The following is a 27,172-nucleotide window of genomic DNA, read 5'->3' on the forward strand; positions in this document are numbered from 1 at the left end:
AAAAAACAATTTAGGCCACTTTTTTTTAAGAAGGTGACAATATCGATTATAGGTTTGTACATTATAACGTGTTAATATATTTGTCATCAAACGGTACAATGACTCTGATATATTCCTTCATGGACTAGTGTATCTAATTAGCGTCATACCTAAATTTACCCGAACGGTGTTTGCAATATTCAGATTTGTCATTTTAAATTAATTGATTAAAATTACAATCTGATTAGCAGCAAAAACACAAGTACTATTGGTATTTGTGTACCGTTGGATATAAATTCAGGCATTGGGGGGGGGGATGAAAAGTTAAAAGCAGACACATTTAGACTGTGTTGGAAAATGATTTGCTCACTTCTAACCCTCTTATTAGTGTTAGAAGACGGGAATTGGCATGAGTTTTTAATGTGTCACTGAAACGTTTGTGATGCAGTCCAAAACACACAATGACACTGAACACCTGGCAGACACTGAAAGATGAAGTTGAAAATGGAAAGAAAGAAAAACTCACTTTTATTAGGAATAATAAAACGGAGACTGTGAGTAGGATCACCTGGTCCTGCAACGGTGTCTGACCTCAGAGATGCACATATGGAAGAATCAAAGTTGACTCGCACTTTATGGTATACAGACCCATTCCATAAGGAGAATATTATTGAAAAGCCCAAATAATTCAGAAACTTTACATTACATAGATAAATGATACAAAAATGGATGTTTGAAAGCCTTTATCTCTGTTAATTAAGGTGAATGTCTGCTTACACTTCATGACGACATGACATTGAAAATGAACATACTACATCAGACCAATAAAAAAAAAAACTCTTTAAAAACAGAAATTTTAAAGAAAAGTGTGTTTAATTCTTGCTTTAAGGTTATTTTCAAAAGGTACATATATTTCTAGGACGTATATTTTAATTTATGAAATATAACCGTAAATATCAACCTGCAAACACAGAAAATCATAACTACAGGCGATTGTTTAGAGTGTGTGATAGATAGCCACATTTGTAAAAGTTGTTTGGAAATACCGTATGAATTCATTCAAAACAGGCAAAAAAAAAAACAAAAAAAAACAAACCCCCAAAAAACAACAACAAACCAATCTTAATTTATCCTGACAGTGTTATACATCAGTACTCTTTCCTGGGAACTTGCACCAGCTGCTATTGAGCAATTGTTTTCGGGTAGACCTGCATTTATCTGTTGTATCGGCCACAACGTGGAATTAACAAGCGGGTATCGTGTTCTGTAATTGAACGTTTCATCTACGACTAACAGAAACAGAAACCCCTGATGGAAAAGAAAATTCCCTTGTTTATTTACAGATGGTTCAAAAACGATATGTATCGCTAGATAAATGTCTGTCACATAATCCCTCCTCCTGCCTTTGGAAAATGCAGCGGTGAGGTGAGGTGGGGCCGGGCGCAGCTTAAAGATCGAAGGTCAAATGCTTTATCTTCTGCTTAATAGCCACAACATAAGGCACAGCAAAGAAAACCCCCATTGAACTGCCTCATGAGAAAACAGCTGCAGAGGAATCGGAAGAGATTGAACAATAGAGACATCTTTGCCAAAATTCATGTCACGCACATTTCATGACTTGCACAATGCCAGCCGGTCTGCCTGACTGATCCGCAGGAGCTTCCGACTTGGCAGCTCAGGAGTGAAATTCAACTTTCTGTTGAGGCCTGAAGGCAAAGGCATAACTGAAAGTCTTCACACTGACTCAGAGGACTCTTTAACCTCGCGTCGAGCCGAGTTGTTTGGTGTGAATCTGCTCCGGATCGAGAGAAATGCAGAGATCTACGTGCGGCGCGCAGAGGTGTGACTGCGGTGAGATGGGCGCTACGTTGGCGCAGCAGTTGAAGGTGACACATTGCACCGTGGATAGTGGCAGATGTACCAAAATCACTGCCTGACAAGATAATGAGCTCTCTAGAGATTGACAGGCCGACTATTTAGGTTGGTTGCGATCCAACAAACAAACGTTGAGGAATGTAGAGCGGATAGCTTTTTGATTCTGTGTCCAGGATCCGTTGGAAGATGAACTTCTACTTCAGTCTCGTGAAGTAGAAGTTCATTAACCCCTTTTGAATCCTCGACTTTTCCTCCTCAGTATTGCATTTAACTCCATCCATCGTCCCATCAGTTCTGAGCAATTGATTACATAACGCCACCAGTCCCACACATCCAAATACAGCAGTAGCTTCAGAAGCTTGGCCCAACATGTAAAAACTTTCATTTGTTCAGTCAGCATAAGTGGTTCAGAAAGTGCCACTTGGAATTTTAAATACGAGGTAAAATAAATAATAAAGAATGACGTTGCTCAGAGCACGAAGCATAGAATTAGACTGAATAGATCTGCCCATATGGATCGGGAACACTGTCACCGATACCCGATCTAGACTTTTTTTCAATATCGGGGCCGATACAGATGTTAAGATCAGATCTGTGCATCTCTGTTTAGATGGACATATGGAACAGAAGTGGCAAAAAGTATCGATCCGACACCAATACTCACTTTAGCATCGATAGTATCAATATTTAGGTTGACACACCCAAACCTAGAGCATAGAAAGCATTATCCTAATAAATTAGCACGTATTGTGTAACAATGGGATCATTTTTATCCACGTTGCATACATTTACACAGCAAGACGGCTGCTTCAAATGTAATCAACTGATTGCATAACGTAGGAAATGACAGAGAGAAAAAGAAAACAGCCGTGGGCGATATGTTCAGATAGCTTTCTGTCTTTTATCACCACCCACTTACAGCCTCAGTGCTTATGTCTTTTGACACACACACCTAACAGCTGAAGAAAACACACACAGTAGGAACTGTCTTCTGCTTTCCCAGCTACTTGTCGGAAAGAATTTCTCGTGATCAACAGGTCAGGGCAAGCACTGGTTCAGATCGACACACAGAACTCTGATGTCTGTTTGTTCATTTACAGCTTATTGAGTGATACAGACTTTATATTAGCTTCAGAAGCACGAATGACATTGTTAGCATTAACGTTAATAAATCTTATTCACACTTATTTGCAGGCTGTGTGCCATCATTAACGAGTCGCCAGCCTCGTATTTGCTTCGTCTCATCGAAAATCATTTTAATATCAAATTCAAATTCTGCTGCCTCTTTACAGGGTTAATAGAGGAGCCATGTCGCGATGACTTCCTGAAGGCGGAGCTTCAGAAAGAGCAGCAGCTTCTTAAAGAGACAGAGGCCCAATTTCAAGATGTTAAAGTAGGAAGTCAAATTTCTGTTAAGTCACATTTGATATATGCAGCATTTTTATAACAACTGGAGATAACATAGTTGGTTGATTGTGCTATAAAATGTCAATGTGTACCTGGAAAATACTGGCCCTATAAATGTTCCACTAGTTTAGCTGCATTCAGATCGGCAAGTTATTTATGGAGTTGATGAATAGGAAGAAAACAAATTCAGATTTTTCTGTATGGAACAAAAATTATACGGTTTCGATCTCTGATCTGGTTTTAATAGTACCCACTTCATTTGTTGCTCACTAACGTTGGTCATACATTGTTTATAACAAAACTCTGAATCCTCCTTCTGCAAGCCCAAATGCTTTCCCCCTTTAATATGTAAACCAGTCTGCTTCATCATCACTTCTATCCAGGTCTTCTCCTGGCTGACAGGCAGAGCAATGCACCCACTGTTTTTGTGGAGACACTAACTTTTTGTTTTGTTTTCAGGCAAAAAAATTAATAATTGCTGTTAAAGTAGAAGATAAAAAAAAACAGGATATGAGATCCAATAGTCTGACAAGCCAAATTGAAGACCCATGACTAACATATTTCAGGCCAACTTAGTTCAAGAAAAAAAATTTAATGCCTTAATTTTAGATACATAATTTAACACTTTTTACAGGTGTGTAGGCAACCTCTGTTAAAAAATAAAGCGTTTTTTTTTTTTTTTTTTTTAAAGCTATATAATGTTTAAATGTTCTTTATGACCAGAACAGCAACAGAAATAAATCACAACATTGGTTTGGAGAATATTTTAGTTCTTTACATGTCACAGGTATGCTTGGTCGTTTATCATGAATACAAATATATAACTTAATTAAAAAAAAAAAAGCCTGATTATGGAATTGAAAGAAAACGGACATAAGTAAAAACATGGGTACCAATTAAAATAACTACTTTTCATACCCTGCCCTCCCCCCCATCTCCTGTCTGTAGAGATAAGATGCTGTTGCATAGTTAGCTTTATGTTGCACACATTTTGTTGTGTCATCTTGACGGCGACAAAGCAAACAGCTTTAACACTAGATAAAAACAGCAGCTTCCATACTGGAAAGACAGATTTGGAATATATTAAAACTCATAGCATTCCCACAGGTTTGACAGTTCCATATGTGGCCTTATTGCTCTGCATGCTGATAAAATTCCCAACTTCCTCCAGCTGTTCCCGTTTTCCCATAACAACTGGCCTACCACAGATTCTTCCGGTGGCTCTGAACCCGACATGCTGACGGCGCCGCTGCAGTGAGCTGGAATGGAAAGCGTGGGTTGTTGTGGACGGCTTCTGTTTATTAAAGCAGACAGCGACCCCCTGTGGTTAAAAGAATGAATGACCTTTTTTTCCCTCCTTCTGCTGCATGGTCCACTTCCTTCGCTTCTTCATTGGTTCAGAATTGCAAAACAGATTGTTTTTTTCACCACTCCATGTGTGGAGGTTGTGTGTTACTCTGGCTCTGCCCTTTGAACTCTGTGTGCAGCAGCTTGCTGGCCTGATCCGAGTCAGGGCCGTGAAGCCAGTCTTGATACAGCTTGTTCAGGACGGGGTTGAGTTCTGGTAGGCGGACCGGCAGGCTAATGTAGACCTCCTCCATCTGCTGAACCAGGCCTTTATCGACCCGGCCCCCCGCCTCGCTCTCCGCCTGACCTCGGCCACTCAGGCACCCTGAAGCAGAGACGAGATGGGGGTTCTTTCTTAATTAATTTATTTTTTTGTGTGTGGTCTTTCATCCACACAAAAACTCAGAATGATATCATGAAAAACTATTATTTAAACAAACTACATATATGTGAAATCTGTAAACCCAAATAAGTACAAGTTGTTTTCAAAATTAGGGGGCTTAGCGGCATTTTGGTGCTTGTGAATTAAAAAAAAAACAAAAAACTTAGCCAAACACAAAATAACATTTCCGTTTCTGTTTTTTGTCATCTTTACAAAAGGAAACTGGTGATGATGGAGAGTTACTGTTGAACCATGTAGGCAAATCTCTCAATACGTTATCAATGGTTTGCTTAACCTACATATCTGTTTGCACAAATATATGACAGCGTTATTAGGGTGATTGTAGACAAAATAACGGTACGTTTATGTGATTTTCAGATTAATATCAGACATTTTCTAGAAAAGACAACAAAATGTCTAAGCTTGAAAAGTCAAAGATTTGCTACAAAAAACCTCAAATTTTCTAGAAAAAGAAATGTGGAAATTTATGGGTTTCAAAGGTGGAAATGTTTGATTTTTAGAAATGTTCTGTTTCAAAAGTGGAACATTGTTGACTTTTGAAACCCAGAAGTTTAAAATTTTTTTCTAGAAGACTTCTGAACTTTATTTCAAAACTTCTGAGTTTTCTGGCAAAAATGTTTTTTTTTTTTTTTGTTTGTTTTACAAATGAATCTGCTGGTGCCATGTCTTAATTCCTAACAGGAAGTGGTGGTTGTTTTGAAGCAATCTGATTGGCTGACAAAGGTTTTAGCTTTGCGCTACACTGCCCCCTTTGGGTTTGGCATGTTTAAAACAACACTCAGGTGGATTTATGTGGATGAAAACATTTCTGAAACTGATCCTGTGTGTACAATATATTTCACAAAGTGGCTGAGACATTCGTTTTTATAAAGATCCGGCTGCGTGGGGACAAGGCCCGGAGCCGCTCTGAGGTTTACCTCCAGGGCAGGACAGCACCTCCACCAGCTGGTACGGCAGGCGGCCCTTCTTCATCCGGTGCACTAACGTCTGGATGTTCCTGAAACCGTAGATGGCAGCAAATTGCAGCAGCGTTTCCCCGTCCTTCTCCAGGGTCACTTCCTGGAAGTCACGGTTCCTGTAAACATGACACAACAAATAGAATAAGAATTTAAAGGCAATAAAATTGACTGGCCCATTTTACAAAGAGTGGGTAGAAATTGTAGTCTCCAAGTGTGGGAAATTAGTAGAAAAAAATGTTATAAACTTGCAGCTGTAATTACAAAAAAGGAGGTTCTATTGCTTATTGACTCAAGAGAGGCTCAATACAAACACACCACACTTTTCAGATCTTCCACTCCATCTTACAATTGTCCAGAACTTTGTTTGAACCCGTCACATGACGATTTTGCAAAATGCAAAACTAGATTTTGTTTGTATTGTGGAATAGTTTAATGGAATAAGCAATTAATTAATTGCATGATAAATTAAAATTAGCTTGATAATTTCCATGCAGATAAGATTTTTATGAAGTTTACAGAGACTTCATAATCCATTTTATTTATGGTTTCAGATCTGCTTGCTTTTTATGTCCATTTCATTGTTTTTGGTTGTTGTGTTTTTAATTAAAGCTCATTAGTCAATAGAGGAGTCGAATTGCCATTGTCTGGGACAATTTATCATCAAGTAAAATTTGTTTTTGTGACAGGCCGAGTCGTAGTGAACTGTGAATCAGTCATTAATCAGACCTGAGGGTTTTGTACGTGATTTCCTGCACATCGACGGCGAACACCTCCTTAGCCGTGTGTTTGAACACGTGCTCCAGGAAACCTTCGGAGCCTCTACCGTCGTGCCTCATCAGCTCCACGTCCCCGCCTTCTCTCAGCCTGCAAAACACACAAAACAGTTAAAGACAAACTCATTTTAAGCTGTTCACATAGTCTACTTAATTAAAAAAAAAATCTAATTGGTCAAACTGTATTATCTTTTGTCTGTTTATGAACTCACACATGATCCAGTGGGACAGAGTCCAACTGCTCCATGGATATTTTCCTCTTCTGCATCAGGTGGTAGATCTCCTCTGAAAGAACAATCTTAGGTCATTCCTTAAAATATTTTTTTAATAAAATTACCAAACAAAAAAACAAAACAAAAAACATACACACAATCTCTGGTAAATGCTCGGGGTTTACGAGCAAGGCATTTCTTAAGGAGTTCCTGACTCACCTCAATGCACAAAAAGATGCTTTTTTTGGATAAAACAGTAGACGTGTTTTTCATCCCGTACAATGATGTCACCAATGGTCATGTGACCAGCTTTCAGTGTAGCTAGTGAAGCAGAAGCCCTGATCATACTTATGAAGTATAAAGTTAAACTCTTACTTTCATGGAGCCAGAAAATAACTTCTGTTAGTTCAGCCTCCACATGATAAACTGAAACGCCATTGAAATAAGTTATGGGAGGAAATATCAACAAGTCATATCAAAACAGAGAGGAAGTATGCTAATGTTAGCCTAGCGTTAACATCATTTCCAGGAGTAGTAATGACTTTATTTAAGAGTCCAGTCAGGTAAAAGTTTAGTTAGAACTGTTTTGCATTATGACAAAAATTGTAATAATAATATTGGTTGCAATAACATTATGACTTGCAATATATGAACCATAATTGTTCAAGTTTTAGCATCTTTCTGCTTTGGGTTTTCAGCAGACAGAGATCCTTGACAGCAAGTTTTCCATACAGCGTTTGTGAAAAATATGAACATTTATTATTTCCATCTCAACAACAATGTTTAATCTGAATCAAGTTTTGGAAACTGCCCCAGCTTGTGTGACTACAAAAGGCTGTTTTCTTCCAGCCTTTTACATTTTCTTTATACTAATAATGCAAACTATGTTCCATTTGTATTTTATGTGGCATTGATACCCCGTCATATCACTGGCTTGACTCGGCCCTGTGGGTTTTTCTACTAGTGACGGTTACATGGCACTAGCCAATGGCTTGCGTTGCTCAGATGTTTTCTAGAGGAGCAGAATGTTCTTCCTGGTCAGAGTGGATGAATGTGTTGGCAGAGTTGTTCAGCTGCACCTGGAACCGCTCCAACAATCCAAATCAATCGACTGTGATGTCAGAAGGGCTCTTTTAGTGCAAACAGATGGAGAAGCAGCAGGACAAAAACAGAGATACATGCGTCTTGTGACTGTAGGGTAGGTGGACATTTGTACTCAGCTATCTGAGTCTGTGTAAAGTTTGGGTTTCCAACATGGCTTTAATGAAAGCGAAAGGCAGGTTTTAGTAGGAAGGACATGAAACAAGTTCTGAGAGGAAGTGGTTTGATTAAAATATAACCTACCCAGAATAAATGCATTCCCTTTTCAGAGTAAAAGTTTCAGCGTGCAACAACCAGTCATAAACATCTTCCAGAGGCCATTTTAAAAAACTCTTACTGGAGGTGAGGACACAGTCAACATCTCTGGTCTCCAGTAGACTGTTGTAAAACTCCTCTCTGACAGCCTCCAGCTTCTTATCAAAGCAGGGAGCCACCACGATGTGATAAATCCTCTCTGGACTCAGCTTCTATGGGAGAAAGAAATAAACAAAACACATCAGTACGAAAAAAATATAAGAAGAGAACTGGAAGATATTTGCCCCAAACAGACATCTGGACAGGACACACAGTTATTGCTTAGTACAAATGATGATGCTGTTAAAACTGCTTTCTTGCTTTGTGATAACAGATTCTTGCATCTTCATCAGATCTCTGTAGACTTTAAAACCAATTACTCCAATGTTTAGTCAGAGTGTAGCCACGTCTGACACATTTGGTCCACTTTAACCCTCACCGGTCTTCGCGCGACGCTCAGGAGGCGTGAGATCGATGTCTATGTCGGACATTGAGGAAGCGGGGGGCTTGTTCCGTCAGACCACCAGTGCCCAAAACCACACACACAAAAACTTGTAAAAGTGCATGCGGGGTCACTGTGACCACACCGGACCTTGAACAGTGTGAAAAAAAAACAAACTTGTGGGGTCCAAATGACCCCCTCTCTTAAGACCGCAGAAAGTTACACAAACCAAAGTTCCTCCGTTGGTCTAGACATTTAGTGTCAATAAGGTGCGAATTTTGAATATTCTGTAAGATATATTTTCTCTTGCCATTGATCATAATATATTATTGATTTATTGTACAGCCCTGCTGGAAATACAAATATTTCTCCCTGAAAATGTTGTAGTTACTGTAGAAACAGCTGGAAAATGTAGCTACTTTGCAGCCAGATTCAGCACAACATAGATGTATCCTCCACAGATATACCTGGCCTGGTCTCCATCACTGTCTAAATCTGATAGTATTTGGTATTTTTAACATCTAGGTCATTTTTGCCGCATCTTTTTCCATTCTGTCAGACTTACAGGACACCTTTTACAGCTTAGTGAACATTCCCAACACTTGACGTAGATCGTGGGTCAACCTGAGGCCAGGAGGTAGGATCGTGTAACCAGATTACGTGGCATTTGAACCCAGTGATTGTTTACAGCAGAGCGTATCACTATACACCGCGTCTCACAGATCCCACGCTATCTGGATGTTACGAACCGATTTGTATCTCAGTTCTCCGTTGCCACAGGTGACGGCTGTGGGTGTGAATGTGTGGCGCTGCGTATAGAGAAACACACCAGTGCTGATCGTGACATCGCAGCGCAGCGGAGAAGCATCAATATTTGTGTAAGCGCTGCTTGTGTCACTGAGGTCCTGCTGCAGCTAACCGGCCTCCACTCAAACACGACCTCTGGGTTAGCGTCAGGCTAGCAGGGCGAATTCCAGCAGCTGAGAACAGACTGACAGCAGGAGGAGGGAGAAAAGCTGCAGGACTGTTCGGCACATAACTGGTGTGAGGCGGTTCCACGCCCTGCAGACATCTGACCGTCAGAGTCCCTGCTCTGGTGAATGATCTGCTGCTGTGAACGTTTCAACACGGTCACATGTCCTTTCCAACATTTTCTTCACTCTGCCTCGGTCCTTGACTTTTCAGAGTGTCTGGGCGTATTTGTTTTCTTCCAGCTTTTTACATTTGTGTCAATTCAGTCAGAAAAGGAAAAAAAAACCAACAAAAAAAACCAACTCAAAAACAAACAAAAGAAAACACTGGTATCTCTAGTGTGTCAGCAGAGGGCAGTATCACTCCCTTTAGTCACTTTAAAATTCTAAAAGAAGATCCTGAGCAGGCCAATGGTGCATTCCAGTCACCTCGGGGTCCGAGGTGACAACGTTCCGGTCGGAGAAGTCACAAATTCAACACGAACACAAGCATTATTCGCAGAACCTCTAATGAATCTCATTTTTGGATTTGCTTTCCATAAGCAAACACCACTTTTAATTTGTTCAGTTTAGAGTTGCAGGCGCTTACATGCAACACTGATTTAAGGTGCACCCTTACTTGTGTTTCCAACAAATTTGACTACTGCTGGTGCTAGGAGCGGCCATGTTGAAACGCAGAATAGGTCTTACAAGTAACTGGTGGTAGTCAGAGTCTGCATTTCCCTTCTTCAGCTGAAATCACAACTCCATTGACTTGTACGTGGTTTAAAAGCAACATTTTGACATGATTTAGCAATACGAAAAAGAAAAGAAGTTTCCCCCATGTTCTATGAAACACGACCATGCATGCCACTTATAATGATCCTAAAGGGACAATCGTTAAGGCCAAAAAGCAATAGTTTCCCTCTCTATTGACCGTAGCAGCAGGGTGGTTGGATGTGTTGCCTGCTGACATTGCATTGCATTGTTAAGCTGAAACAAAGAAGGCGACTCATCAGCAGCAGCTGTGCTCAGTCACGTTGGTTTACACCTCCAACCAGCTGGAAATAGTGTTGCTGTGGTTTATAACGCTGAAATCGAGAGTGAACATGTGGAAGTGGAGATCTATGCAATTGTTTCTAACAGTTTAGTTTTTGAAAATATCAGGTTTCCTCACCAAAAACGCAGACAGTTGAACCGTTCATTTGATTTGTTCAATGGCACAGGAGGCGGAATTTGATAACTTAAACCACAGACGATTTTTTTTTTTTTTTTTCCCACCTAAGGATGACGTGATTAAAAGCGCCATATTTGACAGGAACAGGTGATCTGCACTCTCACCTGTTGCTCAGAGAAGTAGTCTTTCACCAGACAGCCCATAATCTGCTGGGGAGACCGGGCTGTGCACAGGTGAGGGGTGACCACGCTGCCCAGAACCCGTTCTGCATAGCGGATCCAACCTGCACACACGCACACAAAAAATGACTAAATACAATCAGAAACAAAAAAAGAAAAAGATCCAAAAACGTGTTTCTTTAAATCCCAACCTCAACTGGAAATCGCTAACAGCTTTTAAGGAAGCGAAACGGTCCCAACAGTATCGTCGCTACAGATAAATGCAAGTTTGTTGAAAAGTGAGGTTCTTCTGAGCTAAATTTAATTCCATAAAGCCGCTCGGTGTTATCTCTGAGGGAGTGGTGAGGGAAACGCTGCCTATCTTGCTCCACCAGCACTTGGTTGGTCTAAAACACAATCTGTCCCTCTTTAGCACACAACATCTGAAGACTGGAACACTTCAGCAAGAAACGAGGAAGATTTCCGTTTCCATAGAAACATTAGCTACACATTTATGCCAGAAAAATGACAGCGCGGCAGTTTTTTGACTTATCTTGAGCTGTGATGTGGAGTTTTATGAAATGATGTTACTAAGCGTTTCAGGCAAATCTACTCAGCAACATGTTCCGGTCTTCCCAGTTTAAATTTGTCTACCTTTCAGATTTTCTTTAATGTCAACAGATTTTACAGTGCAGAGTGTTTGTTTCAGCCGTCATGTGAAAACAGACCGACCTTTTATAATGTTTTGAAGAATTTGTTTATAGGAAAAGAAAAAAAAAACCCCACAAAAACATTAAAAAAAACTCTCTTAGATTTTGGGTTTTAAAGAAACAAGATAGGTGCAGTTTAGGACACATCCAGATAATTTCAATATTATGTTTAAGCGTGAACCCACTTTTAAAAACAAAACAAAAATCTTTAAATGCAACTTAATTTCTTTGTCAAAAACTCAAGTGAAGCTGCAAGTTTGCTGTTGATTATAGCTTTTATTGCAGGAAATTACAGGTTTTATTTTTGATTTTAGGATAATTGCGGTTTATTTAAAAAGGTTTTACATTTCCAGGAGGTTTGGCTGTGTTTCCTTACGTTTTAGAGTGCAGCCGATTTAAAGCCAATAAAGAAAAAAAAAAAAATTCATCAACTTTTAACTGAAAGTAAAACAAGGTGTAGAAAATGTAACACGGTTGAGTTTTGCTTTCTGTCTGAAGCAGCAACACTGACGCAGGCAGTATCTGCAGAAGAAGCGAGACTCTGAGTCAGCATCTGTAATTTAATATTCTACGCAACAAACGGGAGAGATTCAAGGCTCCAGGGAGTAAAAGTTCATGGAAGCATAAAAACCCCTTTAACGTCATAGTTAAAAATAAACCAAAATAGAAAAAAAAAAAGAAGATGACAAGGCCAATTTAGTTTGTGTTATGAAAAGAAATGCAGAGGAGAATCAGCAGGTAGGCAGACAGCTTACCCGGGCAGGAGGAGGTGAACATGGGTAAGGCCTGAGAGTCATGGTGCCTCCTGCGGTAGCGCTGGATAAACTCCTTCTGGGTCTCCAAGATGCTGAACCCGGCTGCTACAGTGGTATCAAACACAAACTTTACCCCTACAGAGAAAAACAAACGGCGAAAAGCCATGATGAGGAAATCAATCACGTGATCAAATTTCTACTAAATTGATTTTAAAAAGCAAAGAACAAATGTTTGACTTTTTTCCGGTACGGGACATATTTTTAGGTGCGTTTTAGAAAAAAAAAACCAAAAACCAAAACCTGAGTGTTTTTGCCTATAGATGCCGAATAAACGGGGTTTATACACTTTATGCCACAGTAAAAATTAAAGCACTTTCAACGTTAGTTTTCAAACTTTTCCAGCACCAGACGGTGATAAAAACTATCCGGCTTCAATTCACTACAGAGAATCATTTATTACTGTTAATAGTGCACTGTGTCAGTATCCTACAGCAGGAACAATATAAAACAATTTAAAATTTTGAAACGTAGTTCAATAATCTAACACAATATACCCCAATTTCAAATACGTATAACATATAAGATAGAAGCCAACCTTTATTTCAATTGCACAGACCAACAAGCCATTGAGTCAATAGGAATAATCAAAATTTTTTACACGCTATTAGCACTTAGCAAATAAAAATTATTTTGGTAATTCTAATTGACCCAAAACAAGAAACGTAAAGTCGGATTTAACTTCAGAGACAAAAAACAAACAAAAAACGTCTGATTAGGTGTGTGAAAACAGCTAGCTCCAACTGTAAGTAGCATTTTCCAAACATAGGCTTTTAATCAAACATTAGCTTGCACTGTATAACAAAACTGTGCAGTTTGAATATCAAAGACTTTATATAGAAATCAAGCACTTGAAGAAAAAAAAAAATTAAAAATCAAGAAGAAAACCCCACAGGACGTCTCGGATCAGCTCACCGATACTCTTGAGGAAACTGCAGAGCTTGCGGGCGGCTTCGTTAATGTCCAAGCCGAACTGGACGGCAAAGAAAGGCAGCGACTGCGGACACACCGACGCCGCCACCGCCTTGTGCTTCGATGTGTCGCATTTCTGCCAAAACACAACACGACACCCAGCTGTCTCGGCTTTCTTGTTCGACGCTTCATGCGGCGCGCGCCCGTGTGAGACGCACCTTATTGAGGGCCAGGACTCGCTCCACCTCCTCCAGGTTCTGCTGGGAAATCTTCAGGGTCTCCTCGTCGGAGAGGCAGCCGTCACAGGAGAGACAGGCACTCAGCAGCAACCGGGGGCCTTCGATCAACTGCAGCAACGAAAGCGTCTCAAACTCATTTACTTCATTTGGCATCTTGAAGCTCCTGCAGTGCCTGGTAAAAGTGTTCCCACCCCGTGAACTTACTTCTCGTCAAAGCAGCAAATATCAACGTGATTAATAGAGAATTTATACAATAGAGCCACTCAAAGTTAGGCATAATCCTAAAGTGGAAGGAAGACGACGTGTTGTTTTTACAATCTTTCACAAATGATTTTTTTTTTTTTTTTTAAATGTGTCGAAGAGCTAAAACTCCCCATCACTCTGAACCATTAGGACTGTGACGATTACAAATTTTGCTGGACAATAAATTATCCCAGAAGTTATCGCGATAAACGATAATATTGTCGCTTTGACACAATTTTAAACTGTTATCCTGATAATGGCGACATAACCCAAGTATGCCCTCTCAAAGGCTAATAAACTTTAATTTTGTGCAGAGCACTTCACACAGGATCTGGAAGACATTTTACATTTCCAAAAACACTAAATAAAAAGGAAATAAAAACCACACACAACTGAAACCAAAAGTTAAATGGATTATGACGTCGCTGTAAACAAAACTGCCCTTCAAAAAAGTTTTTTAATAAAAATCAATCACCACAATGGAAACTATTGAGCTCTTTTTGATTTATCATGCAATTAACTGGTTATGACAGGCTTACACACCATTCACACAATGTCCTTCCGCTTCACTGTATAAAACTGAATGAGCATTTTACTGAAAACTTGAGGAACCAGTGAAGAGTTAAATAAGCAGTCCCTACCTGTCCATTGACTTCCTCGCTCTCTGGGCCAGAGCTGGCCCCGTCTTCACCTTGTTTCTTGTTGCACTGCATTTTGCAAACAATTAAAACAAAAAATAAAAACCCATTTCCAAACCAATTGCATGGAATCATTTCGTTTTTAGCCAAAAATCCTACCTGTTTGGTGCAGTTTTCACACTTCTCCTTGCGCTGCGCTATCTTGACTCCTGACATTTTCCCCTCCTCATTTATCTCCGAGCTGGGAGAGACCGACCAGAGGTGGAAGCAGACGCATTAGCTCATTTCCTCGCGGGGTGCTGCGTGTTTTCTGTTGGGGGCCCCACCCTCGCGTCCCCCTTCTGTCCTATCACAGACAGCCAGCTTATCAGAACCAGAACAGCTCCTCTTAATGCTGGGAAAACTCACAATGGGCATTAATCATCATCACGGTAATTGTATACACAAACCACAACAGAGGCGTTACGTGACACCGTTAATGACTTGCAGTGAGGTAAGCCTCCCGTGTGACCTAAAACAGCAGCACATTTACTTTAGCTCAAGTAGTGACGCTCCAAAGTGGCTTTAACAACAATAATGCGTCACGTTTATTGACTAAACGTCGTGTCTTGTGAGCTGAAGGGGTTTAAAGCGATTTAGGCCGCACGGAAAAAGCCTTAAAGCGTTCAAATGATTGTTAGTAACAACGCTGTAAGTCGGCCAGGCTGAATGTTGAGGCAACAACTCACCGCTTCAGCACAAAGACGTGGAAACCCGCAGAGGACAAGCAGGGGGAGAGAAGAAGAAGAAGGACCGCAGCACCGACACTGTTTGGTTGTTAAACTCTGCCGGAACTCAGCGCTGCGTCTCTAAAAAACCCCGTATTGGGACGGCGTCACTGCCCCTGCTAAACCCGCACCTTCGTGGTTCTTATACCTCATATTTACCCCGCCGTTCGTGCTTATGTACGTCCACCTCCATTGTGCGCCCGGACCGTCCTTGGAGCATGCGCACGTCGGTAGGCGTCACGCAGCCGGAAGCTGCGACATGAGCCTTTCAAAATAGTCGGTGGTTTCGCGAAGCAGAAAATTCAAAAGATATTGAGACCATTAAACGAGAATTAGCAGTCGAATGTTATCTTAGTTTGTTGCTCGAAAACGTCATGGTACATGAGAAACATGAAGACAAGTCTACCAACCCAATTTCTCTGTTTTTAAACACGTTAAAAATAGCAATCCCCCCAAACCACAACTAACAAAATAATAAAAAACTTGACAAATATTTAAGAAGCAAAATAAGTTACAAATGTATTGCAAAAAAAAACAAACAAAAAAAACAAATATAAATGCGTGATTATAAATTGCATAAAAAGCCGAAACCATTTCTTGATCGGTTCCGCTTAGCATTAGTATTGTTAATATTACAGTGCTACTGTAATATTAACAATATTAAACATGTTCTCAAGGGACATGTTTTATCACTTGAGAAGAGGGACAAAACATGTCTGCTGGACAAAGCACATAATCTGAATAAAATATACAATAAAATATCATTTTGTGTCTATTTAATTTAATATAATTTGCAACTGGGAGCTTGCACCTTAGCATCTGTACATTTCCAAAACATTATATATCATATTTGAATACATAAGCTTGCGGAATATTTACATTATTTTAGGGGAAAATTTTAACCCATTTTGTCCCTTGTCTCAAGAATCCCCGATTTCATGTAGATCTTGTGGTTTGAAGTATTGTCTAAACTTAAAGTGCAGAAAAGCCTAAGTCATACTTAGGACAGACTTAGGAAACGCTTTCCTAAGTCTGATTCTAAAAATACATTATCTGGTTGACCTTATTTGATTGTATGTAAAACAATTCTAAAGCTAGCTTAATAATATTTATCTATCAAAAAACATCAAAATACATTTTAAAAAATCCACTCAAAACCTCGTATATGTATCATTTGTTGTGATTTTTGAGTCAATGTTTGTGTAAAACGATGAGTTTTTGTAGACACGTGTCAGTGTATCTGATATTATTTCAGAACATTGCAATGTTACATGTTCTGTCATTGTCTTTACCTGGCAGAATATAGATTTTATTGCGGACCAGTGTGTGCACATTTTTTATAAAAGATAAAAAAAAATCTTTTATAAAAAAGTTTTTTGTTTTTTTTATAACAGCACAATGTGCAGTGTGCTCTAGTTACACCACTGCTTTCCATGTTGTCAGTTTGTTTTTTCCAGAGCAAATCACAGACTGGCTTCGAACTCTAATTATTACCAACCAACATATAGAAATATTACTGGAAAGCAATCTGTTTATAGAGTCCAAATTCCCAAATTCAGAGCTGAGAAAGTCACGCTCCTTGTTATCTTTGCCTTGTTTCAAAACCTATAAGTTTGATGTAGAGTGGCTCTCTGCATTTTGGCCGTGCTTCAACCACACACTGTGACACAATAATTTGTGTTTTCATTTTATGAATTCAATCACGATGGAACATATTTATACAGACAGGCAGATTGAAATTCATTCCCGCATCTTTCACTTTGCGCTTTACCAATACGTTTTTCCATCTGTATTTATTGTACAAATGATCGAAAATACAATCTACGATCAAAACGTTTACAATTTGATTTGATAAATGCAAATTACTCCAACACCACGAGTTTGTGAAGACGTCGGGAAGCGCTGCTGCGCAGAGCCATCTTTTCAGATTTTATTTTGAAAGGCAGCTCAGCTGAGCGCAACCAATCAGAGTTCACGAAACCAGGAAGGAAGAGTCGCCCATTCAAGACGGTTGTTGCGACAAACATGAATTCAACTTCCTCGTAGTTCAGTGATGTGGTGCACGTTTTATCGTGTAATTGCTGTTTCTTTTTAAATCTACAAGGACTAAAGTTTACGGAAGAAAAAAAAAATTAAGGTAAAGAATGACAAAAATATAAAATGGCTGCATTTGTTTGTCTTTGCTGGTGTGAGTTGATGAAATGGAGAGCTCATCAATATTCTTCATATTGAAAACATTTCTTTCATGTTTCAGCTTCAGTTTATGGCTCAGGTCATCCAGCAGTAAAGAAACACATATGAGGACAGATATGTTTATGCTGTTGCCGCTTCTTGACAATATTGCTGCTAAGTGGGTTGAAATGACAAAGCAGTTTGTGCCTCATATACACATTATGTAATATATATTCATAAATATGTTCTAAAGAAACTTTGATTTACACCAAGAAAACCTCGTTGCTAAAATGAGTGTATTTGCAAAGAAGTACAGTCCTATAAATTGTTCAGCTTCCTGTCGGCTTGAAGACGTTTTAATTTAGGGAGTGTTGCAGATTTGTGGTGAAACAGGAAGTCACTTCAGCTTGGAGTAGAACAGCTCAGCCACCAGCTTCTTCATTATAAAGCTCCTTCCTAACAAGTGGAAAATGAGCTTAGAATACTTAATACTTAGTATCTTGCGTAAATACCAGAAAACTACAGTAAGTTATTATTGCTACTTTTTATTTAAGTGACAGACTTTTGGATTTATATTGGTGGAAATGTTGGAAAAATGGTCTAAAAAGCAGCTAATGCCAGCGAGATGAATATCCGCAACAAGTGTTTCTGTCGTGAAAGGTTGTTAATCATTTATGAGCCGAACCTCAAACATGCTTGAGATTGAGAGAAGGCGAACAGAATGAATGAAATGGCTTCCTGTTAAAGGAAACCAGCGCAAACAACATATGATTTGGACAATTTTAGACATTTAGTAGCATTTAGTACTGTAACTGCAGTATAATTGTTGAGATATTTTAGATGTGCATGCCAGATGGAAGTTGAGCCTCTGTAGATCATTGGAGTCTAAAGATAAATGCTCGCACATAACAGCAACCACACATTTATGTTGCATTTTCTCCTTTTCAACGCCGAAAGGCGTCCAAAGGTGGTGACGCTGCACTGCAAAGTGCTGGTGCAGCAGCAGCAGCAGGCTGTCCACTGACAGTCTTGTGCACCCGTGGATCAGCGCACAAGATTACTATGAAGATTTTATTTAAGATTGCGGGACAAATGCCCACCAACATCGCCACTATCGTCCCTTTTGTTTATGAAGAAATTGAAGTCTTTCAAGTCTGCTGTTACACTCTCTAAAGATGTAAAAACAAAAACATATTTTTCATAAGTTACCTTAAGGCAGGGGTGGGCAACTCCAGGCCTCGAGGGCCGGTTCCTGCAACTGTTAGATGTATCTCTACTGCAACACACCGGAGTCAAATAATGAGGTCATTAGCAGGAGAACCTGACTGCACTTAGGAGGTGATTCAGCTGTTGGATTCAAGTGTGTTGGACCCGGGAGACATCTAAGAGTTGCAAGAAACCGGCCCTGAGGACCAGGATTGCCCACCCCTGCCTTAAGGAGTCTTGGACTGGCTTAGTATAGCAATGTAATTTAATCACACATACAACACCAGGTCACAAAAACACTTTACTTTTATTTGGTAATAGTTTTAAACCAGGAAATCTCATAATCTCTAACATTTCTGCCTCTGTTCAGATGGGCTACATGACAGTAGAGACAAACAGTCCCACTCTGCTCCACCTCAAGAGATCTCCTGGTATCCGCTCATGGTCTCTTCTCGTCGGTAAGTTTGTGTTTGTTTTTTTTTGATCAAGTGATCCAGTTGACTTCCTTAAAACCTACAAGCACTTTGGAGTTTCCCTTTAAGTTTCTCTTCAGAATCCCAAACCTTTCGCTTTGCAGGTATAGCCTCTGCAGGGCTGGCGGCTGCGTACTACAGCTCGGGTATGGAAACTCAACTCAATTGTCCCATGTTTGCCCAAAGCAACGACTGACTCCTCACTGTTGCTCTCTGCTTTGCGTGTCGCAGACAGCGTCCCGTGGAAGCTCTTCTACGTTGCAGGCTGCCTGTTTGTGGCCCTTCAGAACATGGAGGACTGGGAGGAGGCCGTGTTCGACAAGACCAGGAAACTGGTAGAGCTCAAGACCGTCAGCCTGTATGCTCTGGTGCTGACAATGTGGAGGAGAGGACAGGAGAGAAGTCAGTGAAACCACTAAGTGTTGGGTGGTTGGGTGGAACGGAAGACTCCATTAGTGTGAGGACGTCACACAACAGCTCTGGACCTCATCGCGTTCTCTCTCTCTTTCAGTCGTCCTGGACCTGACGCAGCTCTGTGACATTTGTGTCGAGGAGGAGAGGGTCCGATACTTGGGGAAGGGTTATCATGTGATGCTGAGGTTGGCAGCTGGCATCTCCTACCCCCTCACCCAGAGTGCCACCGTGGGAGGACGTAGGTAGGCCATCAGCAGGAAATAAAAGGAAATCCAACATATGTCTCTGTAAATAATAGGGACGCAAACAATTAATCGACTTACCATTAACTGTTGATTTGATTAAAACTAGTGCCAATCGATTAATTAATAAGCTCTGCTTAGATCTTCTTTTAGTGTTGTAGTTTGGCCGTCATCCCTAAGAGGGCGTTGCGGTGCGTCAGTTGACGCATAGGAAAAAAGATGGCGAGAAACTGTCCGATCAGTCCGGTGTGGGATGCATAAATTCACTGTATGCCGTTCTGTTTTGAAATATAAACACTTGACAAGATCTTTAGGGCTCATTCAGTCGAGCTGAATGAGGTGAACATAACCCTTTATGTACATACATACATACATGCTTTTGCTAATTGAGTGTAAAAACGCCATTGAATTTGGTTATGAAAGTTGTGATGGAGTTCCAGGAACCATCGGTGACCTGGTTCTATGTGTTGCCTTGCAGTGACGTCGAGGTGGTGGCCTCACTGTTGAAGCGCTTCCTGAGACTGGATCAGACGCAGCGGAAGCAGCAGGATTACGAAGACTACGGAGAGGACGACAGCACGGACTCGGATAATGAGGCAGACTGACTCTAGACTATATGGAACATGCCTTCCCAGTGTATCTTGGGGCCAGTTAACTTAAGCCATCACTACAATGCAGACATTGCAGAGAATGAGGCTAGTCACACATTCTGACCATTATTCCCTTGTTTTGTTTATGCCTTTTACCCTAAATAATGCTTCACACACTGTGGTTTCCGCAAAGATTATGCGTTCTGAACTAATTACTGTTTAAGAGCACAAGTTAGATTATGGATCTAGTGTTGCTCCCTGCTGAGATAACAATTCTTTGTTTGGGAGACGATGGAAAGTGCCTTTTCCCACGGTTTCCTGGACTAACCCAGCTCAGATCCACCTTCTTGAATGTTCTCCTACTCCGTGTCCAAGGAATGCATGTGCAAGACATAACTGAGCATGAGGAACTTATTCCTGGTGACACGATTAGGTCTGTTGTTACTTCATATTGACGTTTAAAACGTTTTTGTGCGAACCAAAGACTTTGTATGTTATGTGTTTTTTTTTAGTTTAATAATTTCTGATGGTAATGCCTACAAAAAGAACAAACAAGAAATGAGTATTCTAGAAAGGTTGAATGGTTTTTATTTTGTCGTATTCATTTGCTTTTCAATTTGTTCATCTTTCATTTCTGGATAAACAAAACTTGACGTTCCTCTTTCCTTTGATACACTTATCTCCGCTCACATCAACTTGCATGGAGATGCAGAATCACGCAGAAAAAGAAACATAAGCAACCACTAGCATTCTGTTAGCTTAGCATTCATGTTTGGAAGTTGTAATCCCAGATAGTCCAATGCTAAAGCTGAAATGAGCCTCGAATCTTTTCATGGCACCATTTCCTTTACACAGGCCGGGATGGCATCAATAATCCGCTGTAGTGGAGCCGCTACAGGGCTGGCGTGTTCTTCGATCCACTCATCGGCCGTAGAGTCTGGATAAAAATGTACCATCTCTTTTCTCACGGCTTCCACCATCTTCTGTAATGTGTCCAAGTACCTGAGACGTAACCAGAGAGAAGCCAAACAATAAGCTAGACTAGACGGAGCAACCGCTCGTCACCGTTCCAACCATTTAAAATGCTTACAGTGAGGCTTGGTTGTGAATGTGCATGGAGTTTAACGGGTTCACCATCTTCCTCTGTCTGTGGTACGGACTGAACCAACCCCTTACAAACCTATAAAAGCACAACAAACGGTTCTTCAAATGTAGAGAAGAAGAGAAATTGTCCAGCTCTAAACATGTTAAAGGAAAGTTCACTGAATTGAAAACCATTTTCTCAACACGTACTGAAGCTAAGGTTAGAGTCTATTTAGCATAAAGATGTAAACACTGGCCTTGTTTTATGGTGGGAGCAGCTATTTTGTGGAGTTTAGAAGTAAAGCTGTTTTTTTATTACTGTTTGTAGATTTGAGGTACCGAAAGCAGATTAACCATGTTGTAGTTTCGACTGAAATCTGCGTTTATTGTAAGCTAAGCTAGCCGAATGCTAGCGGTAGCTCACATTTGTAGTAGGAAGATGAGATTCTCCAAATTAAATTCAGCAGAAATCAACTGGAATACTAACTCGGAAAATTACAGTTTCCTCACAGACGCCAACAGCAAAATGGCGGCTGCATGAATTGAAAAAGTAAGCAGTTTCTTACTGTATAAGTTCCAGTAAGCAACCATTTTTTCCTCCGCTTTTGCTATGTAACTTATCAATTCCCTTGTAATACATAGTATTGTACAAATTTTTTTTTCATCAAAATTCTTGCTACAATGTTTGAAAGCATAAAATGCAGGTAAACACATTGTTATAGTCCCTCTGTGTTTGCAGTGGGAAGTTATTTCACATTATGACTTCTGAGACAAATTAAACGTCGCTTTCTTGTTTGATGAACAACAATATTCTTGACAAAACGACAAAGCAAATTCCCGCGAAAACTGAAGACAACTTACATATTGCTTTCAAAAAATCTTAAATCTTCTGCGTTGAGCAGCGAATTTATCTCAACGATTAATTCTGCCAGCCTCCTGCCTGGGAACAGTGACTCGCCAGTGGAAGTCCTGAAAGTCACACAGAGAAACTCTTGACGTAGAGTCGGACCTCGTTGTTTGCTAAACCGGTGTTGGCCCTCACCTCTCCATGGCTTCCATCTCCACTGAAGACACTCCCAGCATCTCTGTTACGTTTCTGTGAGCCTCAGTGCTGAATTCTCCATGGTTAAGTGTCTGTAGACAGGATGCTAGGGAGGGGAGAGCCACGGGAAGCAGCTCACACAGTACAGACAGGTGGTCATACCTGTTGGTGGGAGAAAGGGAAATACTGAATTAGAAAATCGAGAACTGAGAATTTTTTTTTCTCATTTTGTCAACTCCCAGCCACAAGGACATATTTTATTGGAATTTTATGTCAGAGCAATGCAATAAGACACATCAAATTCTTTGCTTGTCTCTTGGCAAAACGTGAGTAAGGAGGTGTAGATATTTTTCCGAACCACTTCCTCTGATTCTTACCGCTGCCAGCCTGTGATGGCGATGCCCCTCATGTTAATGGCAGCAGACAGAGAAGCAGCCACCTTCAGCCACTGCAGGTGATTATCCACGTGTCTTTGGGTGCAGGTCACACAGGTGTGAACCGAAGTGGAGCCTTTGAAGGAGCTGGCTGCCCACAGATCGGACATACCAGCGCCATGGTACTTCTCCAGCAAAGACACTAAAACACAGTCAGGAATGTTTGATTCGAGGCGTCAATGGAGTTCAGTTGACCGTAAAAATCTAAATTAAAACTAAATTGAAAACGTTTTCATTCATTTGCAATGTTTTCGTACCAGATAGTTCGGTAGACCCGGTTCGATTACGAGCCAAACTGGCAACATTAGTTACGTTTTCTTACTTTCACAGATTGGGGGCACAGGTTTTTCAAACAACACGAAAACCTCTGAAGAAGACACTGACCTCAACTTCCTTCTTCACGAAATTTAAACAAAAATCAAGTAGCATCAGATTTTAGCGGTTGTAGGATTTCTCTTTTGTCTTTGGTAAAAGACTACTGGCTATTTCCCCTGCTAGCACTAGATTCGGACAATTGTTTGTTTGTATTTACCCAGAATGGTCTACACCGTAGTCCACTTCCTGTGTTAGCCATCCAATTCACATTCATATATACATCTGAACATCACCAGAGTTCACTTCAACTGAACCAAGACGTAGGTTTGGTTCAGCTGATTGTGTGTTCACACCTCCACAAACAAATTGGACTTTCAAGACAACTGTTAGATTAAAGCGGACCAAACAGGGCTGGTGTTAATGCATTCTCTGTTATCAGTTCTAACTTGGTGGTGGAGATTTCTTCATTGCTCCAATTAGAGAATTTGAAAGATAAAAGTTTAAGGAACACTAAACTCATGATTCTGAGGAGCGTCAGGAGAAGTGTCTTACCAGTTTTATCCACGTCCAGGTTTGGGGTGTAGTCCCATAACATAGGCTGAACTAGACCTACTAATCCACTTGCTGTCATGGGGGAATCAAACCAAGAAGGGTTTAAATGAAGACATGTCCAATCACATGGACTGAAGAGGAAAATACAGCCAACAGCATTTGAGATGTTGGTGATTGGCTGATTTGGACGGAGCGTTTCCTCCTCACCTTTCAACGTGTCGTGGCTCATGTCTCTCATCATGTCATCCCACATTATGATATTCATGTCAGGCCACGCCTCTTTAATAGCCTTGGCAATTTTGGTCACATGACGGAGGAAAAGATGTTCCACTGAGTGACTGGTTGAAGCCAGCCAAAGCTTGGAGTCCTCCCCTTCTCCAAGAGTGTAAACCTTAAAGTATTTAAAACGGGAACACGTATGAGACAAAGACAGAGAGCTTAAAGCCTCCAACCATAGGAAGACTCCTACCTCATCTGCCCCTATGTGGACTGTTCTTAGATGTGGATGCAGCTCAACCACCTGCCTCAGCATCTCCATCACCAGCTTGACTCCTTCCTCTTTGTGGGGATTAAGGGTGCCAACGCAGTGAGGGACCTCTCTAAGGGGCCACAGGGGCCTGTGCTTCAGCACAAACTACGCCAAGGGGGAGATTAAAAGCTTAAACAACTTCAGAATATACAATTTAAAGAGACAATTTGAAGGGTTTGCCACACCTCCATATGTCCAAAAGTCTGCACTAGTGGGATCACCTCCATGCCTCTTGCTTTGGCAGATTCCTGAATGGACAGCACCTGCTCTCGGCTACAAACACGACACGACATCGGTGAAGTGATGAAGGTATGAAATACTGGCTAGCAAACCACGATTAAAGAATTTACTTAAGCTGTTCCATATTTTGTCATGCTGCAGCAATAAGCTTTTTTTTTATTGACTAATAAAAACCCTAAAGTAAGAGCAGAACTGTGAGGTGGAAGGAAACATTTTCAGTGCTATTTATCAGTAAGATAACAATGTGAATTTCATTATTCAAGCCAGTTTTCTGACAAAAAAAACCTTACCCTACTCTATTTGTCTACATCGTATAATAACTTTAATAAAATCACTAAAATTTGATTTGTAACATGACAAAACACAAGGAACTTTTAACTTTTGCAATGTGTTATGAAGTTACATGAAATTGGCTGCTTGTTATCAGGGCTGCGACTAACTATTACTTTAGTAATCAATTAATTTAGCAATTATTCTGATTATTAGTCAATTAATCGGATTGAAAAATTAGCACATTGCATGGAAAAAAATGAAAATAAAGAATTAAATTTTGTTTTAAATAAGAAAGTAAACATTTCATTGTCCGTTCCAATTCCTTTAGGGGATTTGAACAGGGTGAAGCTGAAACTATGCCACTTGAAGAAATGTGGCTACACATTTGCAGACAAAAGCGTTTCTATTTTTATTGCAAAATGTTTATACATATTTAGTGAGGTTCTGGTTTAATTACTGCTCTGAGTGGTTTTCTTTGAGTCTGTATACTCCAGTAAACGATTAATCGATTACTAAATTAGTTGACGATTGTTCCAGCAACCCTACTCATCGCGATTAATCCGATGAATCGTTTCGGCAATGATTACTATATGAAATTATAAGACAGATATAAAAAAAAGCTGTGTGGATCCAGTCACACCCTGATCTGCACCTGTAAGCGGGCTGCGCTGTGGCTTGCAGGAGCTGCAGCTCTCCCTCGTAGGGGAACATGTCCTCATACTCCACCAGCAGGCCGTCCACTCCCAGCCGAGAGAAGAGCTCGATCAGCTGAGGAGGTGGAGCACAGTGAGCAGGAACGACTGAGCAGGTGTGCGAATGCCAGAAGAACGAGAAGGCTCACCCTGTGAAGGTATTCAACCCGTGGCGGGGCGCCTTTCAAATCCAAGTGGACCAGTTTCTTTCCTTTGGGCCACGGTGGATTCATTCCGCCTGCAGAAAAATGTGTCCAGGCATTCTTAACGAGTGCCTTGCATGTTGATTATGTGTGAAAATTTAACTTGTAATAAACGCGCAACAATATGTTTGTGAACACACTTTTTGTACTGGATACGTGTTATTTTGCCCTTTTACATCGGTTGTTTGGGTAATACCTTACCAGCACTTTTAAATGTGAAATACAGTCAGTGATGGAAGTATTTTTCAGTATGGAAGTGTGGTTTTATGACTCAAGAAACTGTTCCGTACGGAGTTCAGCACCGAAACAGAGTGAAATACAGTACTATTTGAACATAACATACAATTTATGTTAGACATGAGATGTGAGCTTTTTTATGACTGTTTATGATCCACAGTTAATGAAAAAATAATGACCTACAAAGAAAACTGGCAAATAATAGTTTATGCGCATGGTGAGAAATTGTTAGTTAATGAGAACAAAGCGGAAGAAACAATAAGAGAAACAAGAAGGTAAAAGATGGGACCCGACCCAAAGCCGTAAACGACGCAAGAAACAGTTCGCGTTTTTGACGTTACTGGGTTTCCGTATTGGACTTTACACCCGCTCTGACAAAGTATTTTTAAAATAATTTTCTACAAAATGCTCATAGTCCACCGTAGGGAAATTTGTCACGTGACTACAATAAATAACATCTGTAGCAGGAGATCGCTTATAGAGTCCTTATATTTTATAACAATTTGGGGTCAGATTGTTAAATAAATGGAAATGATGTTTAGAAAAAAAAATTAGTTCAATCAAATGGTATCATACAAAAGCCTGGGTCATTTTCTGTGTATTTATATCCATAATTAATGACAATGTGTAAGTATATATATATACTTACACACATATATATTATATATATATATATATATATGATAAGTTAAATTCATTGGTAATAAAGAATTTCTTCAGGAAAAGAATATAGAAGCATACGGGTTAGACCCAAATGCAGACATACATCAAAGGTCCGCTTCCTTTTCTATTTCCGGTCAGTATAACCTACCTTGTCAAGTAGCACCTATATGTCTAAGAGGCTTGCCAGCCAGTTTAAGAAAACTCTCTGATAAAATGCGAGCTCCGTGCAAGGCGTTTAATATTGGAGCGTGTGTGGTTCAAAGAGCTAAATTAGTCAAGAAAGGAGCCCTCAGCTTAAAAATCAAACCTCTGTTTGCTTCCTCTGGCTGCAGCGGAACTACTTTGCACGTGGACCAATGACAGCAAGGCTTTCTCTGCTAGGAGAGCCAATGGGGTGGGCCGACACAAGCGCTA

General features: G+C 40.3%; 3 protein-coding genes across 8 annotated transcripts; 1 reads left to right on the forward strand and 2 right to left on the reverse strand.

The window, feature by feature from the left end:
• Positions 1–4,010: 4,010 nt before the first annotated feature.
• On the reverse strand, positions 4,011–15,617 carry narf (nuclear prelamin A recognition factor). 3 transcript variants are annotated; one of them, XM_014472732.2, is made up of 12 exons: positions 15,360–15,617; positions 14,791–14,872; positions 14,635–14,700; positions 13,730–13,858; positions 13,515–13,647; positions 12,543–12,677; positions 11,084–11,202; positions 8,394–8,523; positions 6,956–7,028; positions 6,697–6,834; positions 5,929–6,086; positions 4,011–4,933 (listed from the first exon to the last, which is right to left on the reverse strand). In XM_014472732.2, exons 2-12 carry the CDS (start codon positions 14,845–14,847, stop codon positions 4,686–4,688), a joined length of 1,386 nt encoding a protein of 461 aa, XP_014328218.1. In that variant the 5' UTR covers positions 14,848–14,872; positions 15,360–15,617; the 3' UTR covers positions 4,011–4,685. The 3 variants fall into 3 exon arrangements, with proteins under 3 accessions (XP_014328218.1, XP_023196518.1, XP_023196519.1); XM_023340750.1 differs by having other exon boundaries at positions 14,791–14,972; XM_023340751.1 differs by having other exon boundaries at positions 14,791–14,977.
• c10h17orf62 (chromosome 10 C17orf62 homolog) lies at positions 14,986–21,153 on the forward strand. 3 transcript variants are annotated; one of them, XM_023340752.1, is made up of 6 exons: positions 14,986–15,124; positions 19,147–19,234; positions 19,354–19,395; positions 19,481–19,651; positions 19,761–19,905; positions 20,384–21,153. In XM_023340752.1, exons 1-6 carry the CDS (start codon positions 15,023–15,025, stop codon positions 20,508–20,510), a joined length of 675 nt encoding a protein of 224 aa, XP_023196520.1. In that variant the 5' UTR covers positions 14,986–15,022; the 3' UTR covers positions 20,511–21,153. The 3 variants fall into 3 exon arrangements, with proteins under 3 accessions (XP_023196520.1, XP_005809692.1, XP_023196521.1); XM_005809635.2 differs by lacking the exon at positions 14,986–15,124 and adding an exon at positions 17,400–17,535; XM_023340753.1 differs by lacking the exon at positions 14,986–15,124 and adding an exon at positions 18,960–19,036.
• hexdc (hexosaminidase D) lies at positions 21,067–27,100 on the reverse strand. 2 transcript variants are annotated; one of them, XM_023340749.1, is made up of 12 exons: positions 27,066–27,100; positions 25,805–25,893; positions 25,616–25,731; positions 24,636–24,723; positions 24,391–24,555; positions 24,129–24,312; positions 23,922–23,993; positions 22,998–23,196; positions 22,621–22,782; positions 22,440–22,547; positions 21,586–21,675; positions 21,067–21,497 (listed from the first exon to the last, which is right to left on the reverse strand). In XM_023340749.1, the coding sequence occupies exons 2-12, from the start codon at positions 25,886–25,888 to the stop codon at positions 21,326–21,328; spliced, it is 1,440 nt and encodes a 479-aa protein (XP_023196517.1). In that variant the 5' UTR covers positions 25,889–25,893; positions 27,066–27,100; the 3' UTR covers positions 21,067–21,325. The 2 variants fall into 2 exon arrangements, with proteins under 2 accessions (XP_023196517.1, XP_005809678.1); XM_005809621.2 differs by having other exon boundaries at positions 26,907–27,099.
• Positions 27,101–27,172: the final 72 nt, after the last annotated feature.

The sequence above is a fragment of the Xiphophorus maculatus genome, chromosome 10, assembly GCF_002775205.1.
Source record: "Xiphophorus maculatus strain JP 163 A chromosome 10, X_maculatus-5.0-male, whole genome shotgun sequence".
NCBI classification, from domain to species: Eukaryota; Metazoa; Chordata; class Actinopteri; order Cyprinodontiformes; family Poeciliidae; genus Xiphophorus; species Xiphophorus maculatus.